Here is a 12,774-nt window from a genome sequence, read left to right as displayed (position 1 = left end):
ATACAATATAATCTCTTTCTTTTAAAGATATTTAGTGTTTCTCAGAGTCCATAGTCTCTCATGTTTTGTCAAACTGAGGGTTCTAGAGGGGAAGGGGGTGGGGGGATGGGTTAACCTGGTGATGGGTATTAAAGAGGGCACGTACTGAATGGAGCACTGGGTGTTACATGCGAACAATAAATCATGGAACACTACATCAAAAACTAATGATGTAATGTGTGGTGATTAACATAACAATAAAAAATTTAAAGGAAAAACCCTAATGATGTAATGTATGGTGATTAACATAACAAAATAAAAAAAATAAAGATATTTAGTGGATTTTTTTCTTTTGTTATCAGCTTGTCTAGTTCCTTTGGATTTTCCCCCTCCTTGTTAATCGCTCCCCCCACTTTTTTTATTTGGAGGCTTTCATTTTACCAAGTGTTTAGTGATACCGGGCTTTCGTTTATGGGTGTTGATTTTTTGGCTGGTGGTCTTCATTAAACTCTCATTAAGTGCTTTAGCCAAACTTTAAGAGAGTATTTTAATTGTTAGTATTTGAAGAAAAAAATTCTGGTAAAATTATTGCCTGCAGTAACATGGAAGACAGAAAATGTAATGCACGCATGGCATTGGGTGAGATTTTAAGGTAGAATTTTGAAAAAATAAGCTGGCTGCTATTAGCTGTAATTGATAAAGTACTTACTCTAAGAAAGAAACAAGCTCAAAAATAAGGAGGTAGGCAAGCAAATAGAATTGAAATGGAATACAGAGCCTAGGTGGGCAGGGTTGGAAAATGAAATGTCTTTCACCAAATCAAATGTGTGATAGTTAAACGTAGCTTTAGGACAAAGACAAAATCCAGAATATTGCCATTACCATAGACTCAAAAAAAAGACCCAATAAAGAGTATAACAATATACTCCTTCTTTTACGGCCTCTGAAGGGATGAAAGGGATGCCTTTCCCTTGAACTAAAGAGCTACCCCAAAGATTAAGGGATTAACTGATTAAAAGTAAAAAGAATGATATGCTGGAGATATACAGGTCTACAAACTAAGTCATGAGCACTTGGAACATCTCAGGCTGAACTAGTGACAGTTCCTCCAATCCTTTTCTGCTACAGTCTTCCAGATCTTTACTCATAGGCCTCATATTAAACCTCTTTATTCATGTAATAAATACTTGTAATGAATCCGCTTTCCTCACCAAATCCTAACACATATGGCTGCCCTACAAAGAGAGCCTAAGGCAAAAATTGAATATATTACTTTATCAGAAAGGGCAATCCATGCTGGTGAAAGTGAGGAAGAAAGAAAGGCTAGCAAGGATGAAAAGCAAATGCAAATTGATAAGTTACTGCATAGCACTTGGTTTCTGTTTCATCAAAAGCCATGATGAGACTGCCACTCACTTGGCAAGTACACTTGCTTAGCTACATGGTATATTTCTGGGCAGGAGAGTGAAAAACTGTGCCTCAAAGCAGTCTATCAGAAAAAAAGAAAGAAATTGATCTGACAGCTTCTTCTAGTTCATTGATCCAAGTTTTCCAAACAGTTAACTTCACTGCTCTTCACATACATCACCTAGCCCTACTGACAGTCAGTGGGGAAACTTTGTGGCATGATGCTTCCTAGAGAGCAGAAGTGTTGGGATAGGTCTGGGATTCTGAGCATGTGGCTAGTTGACCTCAGGCAGAGGAATCACTGTCACTATCTATGCAGGGTGGTAACTATGGCAAAGTGAGTGGTTAGCGGCCTGGGGAACTGTGAGGCCCAGAATCTGAGAAGGCACTTGAGGAAGATGTGTCAGATACTTAATCTAAAGACAAGGTTATCTACTGGCACAATAATGCTGTATAATAAACAGCTATAAAACTTCAGTGGCACAATGGACATCCCTTGCTTACACGTCTGGAATCAGAAAGGTGTCGGGTGGTTCTGCTGATCCCAGAAGAGATCATTCACATTATCTGGGGGTTGACTGGCTGTCAGCTAATCTAGACAGGATTCAGCTAGAGTAACCAATAACTTGGCTCTGCTCCATGCATGTCTAACCCTCCAGCAGGCTAACCCAAGCATGTATGTGCTTGTGGCAAAAGCAGAAGCACAAGATTAAGTAAAAATTCACTAGATCTTTGAAAATAAATATGGTCCAGAATCAATGAAAAGGTACTTCAAAGGAGAATGAAAAAGGACCATGAATATAGGGAAAAGTAAAGAATTAGGGACATTTTTACAGTCTATCATACCAAAGAAAAACAATTCATTGTTCTAAAAGGTATTATTATTATTTTCTTTGGAAAAACTTGAGATTTTATCTGGCCTTAGTTATAAATTAGGCTCTTACGAAGTCTGTTGGTCGTTTTTATGCCAGCTGTGAGATGGGGGCAAACCCCTCCCTCTTACCTGTTATGTTTAGTTGGTTTGTAGAGCCAGTTAAATGGCAATAGGTTTTGGCTCAGGGAAGTCCAAATTTAGCCCAGAGAAATCCAACTTTGGCCCTGCTTAAATCAATTTGGGGCTTCCTCTGTTCCCAAGGCCAAGTTCTAAACATGAAGAAATCCATTTTAATTCCATTCTTGTAAAATAAATGCTAAATAGGCAAGCCAGCTGATTTGGCTAAGACTATGGGACTAATAATGTTCAAACCTTATATAATCCCCATTACTGTTTATGAAATAGCATAATAAAATGGTCACTTCACTGAACCAAATCAGAAGTCACAGATGCTAGACCAGATCCTACCACTAACTAGTTGTGTGACCCATGAGCAAGTTACTTAATCTCTTTAGATCTCAGGGGCCTATATAATCAGGGATTGCTCTAAACTATAATGTTCCAATTATCCTATATCCACAAAATGTGAGTAGGCATTACTTACTCAAATAAGTTTAAGAAATACTAACTTAAAGTTCAAAATGTTTATTTCAAGACTTTCCAGCACTTTTAAGCTGTACTGTTTGAATCTCTAAGAGGGGAATATGATGTGCAGCAAATAAATTTCACCAGTGACTCATTTTTTCATAAAACATGTTATGTGTTACCTTGAATATACTTAGGTAAATGTATCATTACTGCTAGATTGCATTTATCAAGCAGGGTCCCAGAAAGAAACAGAGGGACATTGGAGAAGAATATAATAAAATGACTATTTACAAAGGTATAGGCAGGGTGTAGGGAAGCCAACAAGGAGTAATGAACTACTCTGGGGCTAGTTACACCTGGGGGGCTCTTCCCTCCTGTAAAGGGATGGAGCAGGGACCTGAAATGAGAGAGAGTAACCAGGATTACTGCCTGAAAAGCAATGCCTGATAGAATGGTCTCCAGTAGAGGTACACAGCCAATCCATGGTGACCTGGCAGGAAAGGAGCGTGGGAAATAAATAATACAATTTAATTTTCCTTCAACCTCCAATCTCTTACAAATGCTTTCATCTGTTGAACCTAACCAAAATCCAGAGGGGAAGGGGACCCACCTCACAGAGCAGAGAGCAGAATGGAAAAAGGTGAATCCAAACAGAAGCTATCCGGCACAGTATAGCTCCATTCTTAAGCAGCTAGATTAGGTGATTAGATCATGTCCTCAGGACTCAAATCTTAGCTCTCCTCTCTGCTTTCCTTTACTGGCTTCATTCTAAGGCAAGTTCCTACCATCTGCAGCACAGATGCCACCAGCAGCTCTCAGGTTATAGCATGGTTAGTCTGCAACTTCAGATAAAATCATCAAAAGAGTAAACACATATACAGCACCTAGTATATGCCAGGTGCTGTTGAAAGCTCCTTAGATACATTAACTCAGTTAATCCTCATAATAATTCTGTAAGGGAGCTACTGTACTAACATCTCTCTAGAAATGAAGAAACTGACACATGACTGGTAAGTGGAAAAGGATAAGCTGAGATTTACATTCAGGTAGTTAGCTCTAGAGTCTGTGCTTTTAACTGCTGCATCATATTGCTTTTTGTAAAGTAAACCTTATCTCCTACAACATTCATATTACTTAACAAAAAGGATGCTGGGTCATGTGCTCATCCTTGGATCAATCACTGGGCATTTTGCTTGCTAAACAGTCACATGTCCACATGACTGCCAGCAATTTCTCCCTAAAAAAAGATGTCAGGCAAATGTAAAAAGCAACAGATGTCCATCACAGGCAGTATGGACTTAAAATAGCCCTAGGGACTGAAGCCACAATTCCAGTTCTGCCCGTGTTTGCCACAAATCTCCAGCGAATTATTTATGACTTCATTTTCAGCAAGGAGATTCTGACCCCTCCTACCTCCAAATGCGGTAGTGGGTACAGAAGCAAAAATATGAAGATCCCTAAACAAATATCGAATTATATCTAATTACATAGATATAAATATATTAAAATACAGTAATAAAATTTAGATATGCCAAACTTAAGCAAATAGCTTCTGAAATGAGTTTTTCAGTCAATGCTGTCTCTGAAAATTCCTTTAGAAATAATTCCCTTTAAAAAAATGAGATAAATGAATGAAATCTTATTTTTTCAAGTGGTCTTACAGACACTATACATTAATATTTCCTAAGAATAAACAAAGCACAATTATAGGTTTATTGATTTTTAGCAAAATAAAATGACATAAGTAGCTTCTTTAAAAACTAATGGATAAGTTTTCTTGTTTCCTTGTCTCCAGAGCATTTGGCATTCTTTATCAACTGGTACATAAAAGAGTAGAAAAATAAGAGATTGTCATATTGTCCTTGGTATTTCTCTTTTAATATATCAGTATGGTAGTCTACCAGAAAATAGTAAATGGCTTCAATTGTGGAAAGGAAGGTATCCGGCTTTCCTTTTTGATGGCGCCAAAAGCAAGTTTTTCTTGTTTTCAACTCAACTTGTAACAATCCTGCCAAAAACAAATAAAAAAAAGTATCAATATTTCTTCTTAACCACAGAGTCTGGCACAATGATAATTTCTCTTAATTATTTTAAGAATTAAAAAAAAAGGATTCTTTTAGGAGTACAGATGAGTTCCTTCAATCCCAATTCCAAATAGAGTATTTTCTTAAATGCATTAAGGTATATACAGAAGCAATATAAAACACAGAACAGAATCTTAACTATGACAGTTACTTATCTATAAATCTTAGAACTTGCAACCATGAGTTAAAAGTAGTTAACAATTAAGATGTTCACCTCTTCTATCTTCTATTCACCAGTGTCTTTATTTTAACCAGGGACAGGACTAAATTCACCAATATTCAGAAGGGTTACATTTCCTTGATGACCTGACATTTAAAACATCATTGTAAAACTCACGGAAAGAGATAGGCAGGTTAATGGCTCTTAATATGGTTAAAAGTTTATTTCTGGACTATCACTTTTTGGCTATATCTTCATGAACAGAGTACCTAGAGTTGTTTCCTTAGCTCTGCCACATTTGTTGAGTGAGACCTCAAAGACACAGTCGGCTAGAATGCCTTACTCCTGTGCATTTAAAGAGGAAATTCATGAAATCACAGAACAGTACTCTCATTTCTTAAAACTCAGATGTTAACATACAAACCCAAAATGCTTTTAGCGCCTTAGGCCAGTACTTAGGCTCACATTATATTTATTTTGGTATACTTTTTTAAAAAGTATATTTATTTTAAAGTAATAAAAAAAAGGGAGAAGATAGTATTAAAATTAGCCTCTTTACTAAGATTCGGAACCTCTGAGTTATCAATGATCTCCTACTATCACACCTCTCCTTAACCTAAAAGCTACTTCAGAAATGTAGCAGAGGGACAAGAAATAAATACTATAAAAAATTAAGATTTTAAGATATAAGGAGGATCCAATGTCTAATAGGACTTCCAAGGAAAGAGAACAAAGAGAATGGAGAAGAGTTAGCATATAAAGAGATAATGCCTATGACTTTTCCAGAGACTGTTTTTAAAAATGCAAAGTCACAGATACATGAAATAATGTATCTCAAGCAGAATAAATACAAAATTAGTGCCTAGATCCATCACACCATAGTGAAACTGCAAAAGAGCAGGAATAAAGAGATCTTTAAAGCAGCCATTAAGGGATACCTGGGTGGCTCAGTCCATTAAGCATCTGCCTTTGGCTCAGGTCATGATCCTGGAGTCCCAGGATCAAGCCCACATTGGGCTCCCTGTTCGGCAGGGAGTCTGCTTCACCCTCTGCCCCCTACCCAGCTTGTGCTTTCTCTCTCTCTCAAATAAATAAATAAAATCTTAAAAAAAAATAGCCATTAAGAAGAGGCAGATCATATAAAAGAATGGTAATCAGAATGACAGGAGACTTTTCATTAGCAACAGTAGAGTATTGAAGACTATGGAATAACAACTCCAAAGTGTTAAAAAAAAAAAAAACTAACAACCTAAAATTGTGTACCTAGCAGAACCATATATTAAGAACAGAAGTGAAAACAGTGGAGAAACAAAAATTGAACATATGCCAACAGGAAACCAAATAAAAGGAATTTCTAAGGAATATATTTCAGTCTGGGTTAAAAGAATAGTGAGCAAAGAAAACAATAAACATCTATGTAAATCCAAATAAACGCTGCCTGAATGAAACAAAAAACAATAACAATATCTAATTTGTGGGCTGAAGATAAAGGACAGAACAAAAATAATGAAGAAAGTAACAGTAACTTGTTGAACTAGGAGGGAGCTGAATCAAACTTAAGTGTAGTAAATACTTAAGAGTGTTCAAAGGAGAGGTAAAAATACTGACTTTCAATTCTTCTAAGTCCAAGTGCACAGTCCAGTTTTCTAACAGCACCAAAATAGGAATATTAAAAAATGAAATAAGAAAAAATAAAAGCTCGATCAAAGAAAAGTCAAGAAAAAAAAGTAAAAAAACAGGACAAACAGAAATAAAATTTTAGATGGTAGAAATATTTCCAAAAATATCAATACTCATAGCAAATGTGAATAAATGAAACCTGCCATGTAAAAAAGACAGAGATTCTCAGATTGAAACACAAGGATGACCTCTACAGGGCTTCTGCTCAATGTACTGGAGGTCTTAGCTGACATAGTAATAAAAACAATAAATTAATTAGATGTATAATAACTGAAAAGGAAGAAACACAACTGACTTTAAAATACTTTTAAAATCTATAAACAAATTTTTAAAAACATATTATCTTAGGGTAGGGAGGATTTAAACAAGACACAAAAAGTGTTCAACATGAAAGATTGATAAATTCCACATGAAGAACTTCTGTTCCTCAAAAGATACAATAAAGAAATTTAAAAGATGAGTCATTAACTGCAAGAAGATATTTCAAAACATTACTATCTATATTCTAGTAGATATAAAGAATTCCTACAAAAATCAATTAAAAAAACACTAGAAAAATGCACATAGGTATTTCACAGAATAGGACATATGTGACCAAATAAGTGAAGAAAATGATGCTCAATCCAATTATTAATTAAGGTAAGGCAAATTATGATCACAATTAGACCCCACTTTATATCCACTATATTGGCAAAAATCAAACATTTGACAATACCAAGGTAGGAGGCATCACGGATCAATGGGGACTCTTACACATTAATGACGGGTGTGTAAGTTTATATACCCATACTTTGGAAAGACAATTGGCATTATCTTGTAGAAGTGAGTATTCTCCAACAAGTCCACGTCTAGGTATGTTTCCTTAAGGAATCTTGTACCTGCATAAGAATGTTCGTAGGTGCACTATTTTTAAGTGCAAAAACTAGTTAACTCAAGTGTTTCATAAACAGGAGACTGGATAAATTGTAGTATATTCATACAGTCAGATAATATACAGCAGTGAAAATGAATAAACTATAGCTAATCATATAACAACATGGACAAACCTTAGAAATAAAATGGTGACTTTAGATTTTAGGTCCCCAGGAATACAACATGCAGGTCAAAATAAAGAAAACTAAGTAATAAAAAGATTATGAAAATAGATGTATTTAATAAAACACAAAGGAATGATAAAAACGTAATTCAGGAGAACAGTTAACTCTGTTGAGGGGGGAGAAGTAGAGTGGCAGAGGCGAGAACATTGGTAGATAAAAGTTACCAACACAATTCTGGTGCTTGGCTTCTTATTTATTATCTCACTATGTGCTATAACATTATATTATATATTATATATATTCTTTCACATGTATCATAATTTAGTTTAAAAAGTAATATGAAAAACACCTTTGCCTATTTATGGCAGAACTGGAGCTAGAAGTCAGGTCCTGGCCCTATTCTTTCCATTAGGCTTACAACATAAATCTAATCATGCCAATGTCTGGCATTAAATTCTCTCATACTGCCACAGCACCTGTGGAAAAAAAGACCAAATTCTCAGGCATAATATTCAAGGGCATTCATAATTTGTATTTCTTCAGTTGCTTCTTCTACCACTCTCATATATGTACGCATTCTACACCATATTCAATTTTTTCAGTCTCTTGAATGCAAAATGATGTTTTTGTATTTTTGTGTATGTATCATTCCCTTTGTCTGAAATGCCCAGCCCTTAGCCCTTTATCCATCAAGATTTCAACAGAAACAGTTAATATATCCAGGGACTCTGGGTAGAGCAGGGTTGTGTCTCCTCAATGCTACCACTGTATCCAAAACTTACTGAATTTTCTTACCTGCTTACCCGCCTGCCTCCCACAACAGATTACATGGCAGACAATGTCCACTGTCTTCTCAATATTCATTTTCCCCTTTTCTCAATACTAACAATCTCAATACTGTTCAGTGTGGCACGTGTCCAGCTAAAAACAACTTCCCAGCTTTATTTGTAGCCAGAGTGGTCAGGGGAACCATTCTGGCCAAAGAAAGGAAAACTGCAATCTCCTAGGTGGAAATTCCAAGAAAGCTATTATTATTATACTTATTTTTTAATGAAAGAGCCAGACTCAGTGGGCATATACATATTGCCCTTTGTCCTTTGTCTTGCCTGCAATATATATGGGATGTCTCGGGACCTAGCAGCTATCTTACAAGTATGAGGGTGAAAGTGATGGAGGAAGAAAACAGAACGAGTCTGAGTTCTTACAGGCATTGTGAAGTCTTTGCGACAGCTTTGGACTACCCATTTCTGAACCTGAACCTGTAAAAAGTAAACCCACTCTTTCTTTTCAGATTCTATCTGGGTTTTTATTTCACATGGTGAAACACAACCGTAACAGCCATTGTGATCAACTGGATGGTAGAGATATTGCTTTATTCTCCTTCATATCCCCTAGTCTAGGACACCACCTATCCAGGAACGGGTGTTCAACAAATATTTCTGAATAAATGGACAAATCACAAAAGCTTTAAAGTATTCTATCTATGTATTTTGAAAATATTTCAATTTGAATAATTTTGATTCAAAAATACACAAAAGTTGTAACAACCCAAACCAAACCCTTTTGAACTATTTGTATTAATGTTAATTATATCCAAGAAGTAAAGGGAGACGTTTGAAAATGTTCTAAGTAATTAGTATAATTAAAATTTTAACATAGGATTTGACAGCACATGCAATTTCTAAAAACAAAACAAAACAAAACAAAGAGTAACTGTTAAATGGTGCCAGTTTCTAAAACACCTAATATGTTCTAAAATGTTAAAAATAAAAATCAAGACTCAGTGATTATTACCACTAATCCATCCTGCTTTAAAGATTTGCTTGCAAGTGTACAGAACCTTTTAAAACACACGGAAATACACAGGCATAGGATTTATTTTTAAAAGTTCAATGCATACATTAAAAAAATTCTTTTGCTAGCATTTCTGGCAATCAATAACTTTATGATGAATTCAGCAAATTTTTTAGCAGAACTTTAAAGCAGATAATTATAAATGGTTTTCTCTTCAAAATTATTGCCTGAATTTCTTCAACTGAAGAATGAGAATAAAAATCTTAAGCCATTCTCATACTGTTGCTGGGAGGACTGAATGAGGCAGTATATGATACTGCACTCATAGATACACTGAGTACAATTCAGGCAATACCTTTAATCTGAAAAAAGCAGTCACTTTAAACATTTTATCAATGTAGTCAAAATGAAGGGAGAGAGCTGGCTAACTGTTAAAATAAATTACAATATAATGCCATTTTTATCATTTGGACTGCCTCCCCAACAAAAAGAGACCACCCTTCCCTACCATGTCCTCCCAAGGCTTCCTATAGTCAATCTTTAAGAATGTTATGTCACTCTTCACTTTTTATGATTAATTACACAGTCAATCTTCAAATGTTTTATTTCAACAGCAGTAAAACATTCAGAGCTACTTCTCTGTAAAATGTGGCGAAACAGTATGTTTTCACATTGTTAAGGGGATTCTTAACCTCAGCATTCATAAGATAACAGAAACACAATTTCCAATACATTACATTTGGAGGGTTTTATCTGAGGTTTAGAGCTGGTTTGTTTAGCTTAATCCCAACAAATGATAAAATGTTTTAAAACTTAAAGGCAATGATTTATAGCAAACATGGGTTATTTCTTGAGGAAATAACTTGGTTTATCTGGAAACTGGTATTTCACATATACAGAGGCTATAAATATGTGCAGAGCCCCAAATATTCCCTATGGTGCAATAAGAAGCCAGAAGGGGTAGGGGTTGAAGTAGGACATGCAGAGAATACTGAATTTGTTTATTTCATGATTTTGAAGGAATTCAGAAATCCCTTTTAAAAATTTTCATGTAGCACAGAATTGAAATATATGATACTTACTATGTGATCTGGGAAGGAATAACAGAAATTTTTCCAAATCTGATTTTAAGCCTTAAGCTCAAATATGAACACTCTGAAAACAGATTTTGAATTGTGCCTCAATAATTCCTTTTATAGTTTTTTCTACTGTTCTTACTCATGTTCTTTCATTTGATCCTTTCAATTACCATATATGGTAATTATAAAGAGAGTGGCTCAAAAAAATCTTCAAACTGAGGAATAAGTTGGTGCTGTAACCATCCAGGGTAATATTGGCAGGTAGTACTCCAAAGAGCAGGGCCTTAGGGTTCCATCTCTCTATTAAACATCAGCAAAAGGTTCTTCCAGGTTTTATGCTCTATAGTTTCTCTCCCTCCCTCCCACATTCCTCCTCCCCGACTTGTCTCTCTCTCACACACATACACACACACACACACACACACACACACACACACACACACTTTGTCTCTTTCTGCCTATCTTTCTCACATACAAACACACAAACATAAACATGACTAGAATGACAATCTTACTAACAGGTATGTTGACCTCAGAGGTATGAACTACGTAAATTAAACTAAATCTAGTATTGTCACTAACTTTAGTCTGGGATGACTTACCACAAGTTAAACTCCAAAAAGTGTCATGAACTTTTTTTTCTAGGTGAAGTGCATTTTTAACAATAGCCTGAGAAAAGCTCTATTTTTGGCAACCGCCTAAAACCAACCAGGTACTCTTGCCTTCTAATCAAACATAGTACACATACAAGGCCACCAAGAGCTAGAAATATATCTAATGTTTTTAGAGAAACTACTGGAAAAGCCTGAAGAACTGAGTAAAGTGCAAGTAAACAAGAGAGGTAACATGAGTTTCTGTTCTTCATATTACTAGTTGTGCTACTGGGGCAAGCAAAGCAACTCTTTTAAACCATTTTATTAGGAACTGAACTTTTCACTCTAAGAGAGTACAAAGATAAAACAAAAGAAAATCCCTGTAATGTTAAATCTTAGAATTGGAACTCTCCATGTGAACTCATGATATATATATATATCTATTTTCCTTGGCTCTATCCACTGAAGCAATGACATCCAAGTTGTAATAAATTTACCAGATCTTGGTTTCTAATATCCCTCCCCACTAAAAAGAACCACAGCTCCTTTGCATAATTGTTGGTTCTATGTCTGGGGCAGGAAAAAAGTACAAGTGAACTTGGGACATCCTGTTGTACCAGAAAGACTAATGAGGCCATGCCACAGAGGACTTGAAGGGCTCCCATTGGCAAAATTTGAGACAATTTGGACATCAAAAAGAATACAATCACAACATATTACATATGATGAACTAAAAGGAAATCCATAAACGCATAGTGACCTCAAAAAGGGGCAGGAGAAAAGAAAAAGGGCAGGGGAGAGGGGAGAAGAGCTCTTTACATAAGAATGCCAGCTAACAAATATAAAAGAAATAATACATTAAAATGTCATCATTTTGCAATCCTCAATGTATTTGCTGATTTAGGCAAATCATCAATAAATACTAAAACCACTCAGTGAAAAGCAGCTGGGAAACAGATAGTTCATAGTCTCAAAGCATCACCCCAAAGATTACTACTAGTTTCAAAGAAGAAACGAACTTTTATAATAGAGAGATCTGGCAATCACCACTTTAATCAAATAATTAAAGTTATTATCAGTAATGAAACTTACACTATATGCCTCCTGATTTGATGCAGTAAGTATACAACTTTACCTATGAATAGGGTAATCATATAATTTATCAGCTAAACAGCTACATTTCTAAGAGTGAAAGGGAATGCTATTAATAATTATACCAAAACAATAGGTGTAAACTGGAATTGTCATGGACAACCCTAGATTGATCCTAATCTCTAAGTATCCTTACAGAAACACTAAATGGAATCAAATCATGATGAAGCATTCAGACAACTGACCTGCCCTCTTCCACAAGTCTAAGTCACAGAAAACAAAAACAGGGGACTGCTCTACATTAAGAGACTGAAGGGTATAATAACTACATAGAATGTGAGTTTACATGCTGAATCAGAAGAAAAAAGCTACAAAAGGTATTTTTGGATCAATTAGGGAAATGTAAA

At 35.4% G+C, this 12,774-nt stretch overlaps 1 protein-coding gene across 3 annotated transcripts in view; it reads right to left on the bottom strand.

Moving 5' to 3' along the window:
- Positions 1-4,527: 4,527 nt before the first annotated feature.
- The window catches only part of DTWD1 (DTW domain containing 1), a 19,462-nt gene continuing 11,215 nt past the window's right edge, over positions 4,528-12,774 (bottom strand). For all 3 annotated transcript variants that reach the window (XM_025883681.2, XM_025883682.2, XM_073876979.1), the window contains exon 5: positions 4,528-4,856. In XM_025883681.2, coding sequence (XP_025739466.1) covers positions 4,609-4,856 — 248 coding nt within the window. In that variant the 3' untranslated portion in view covers positions 4,528-4,608. The remainder of the gene's footprint in view (positions 4,857-12,774) is intronic.

Source organism: Callorhinus ursinus, unplaced genomic scaffold (genome assembly GCF_003265705.2).
Source record: "Callorhinus ursinus isolate GAN/ISIS: 27379988/994484 unplaced genomic scaffold, GSC_fseal_2.0 scaffold25, whole genome shotgun sequence".
Classification (NCBI taxonomy): Eukaryota; Metazoa; Chordata; class Mammalia; order Carnivora; family Otariidae; genus Callorhinus; species Callorhinus ursinus.
This window is presented reverse-complemented; position numbering and strand designations above follow the sequence as displayed.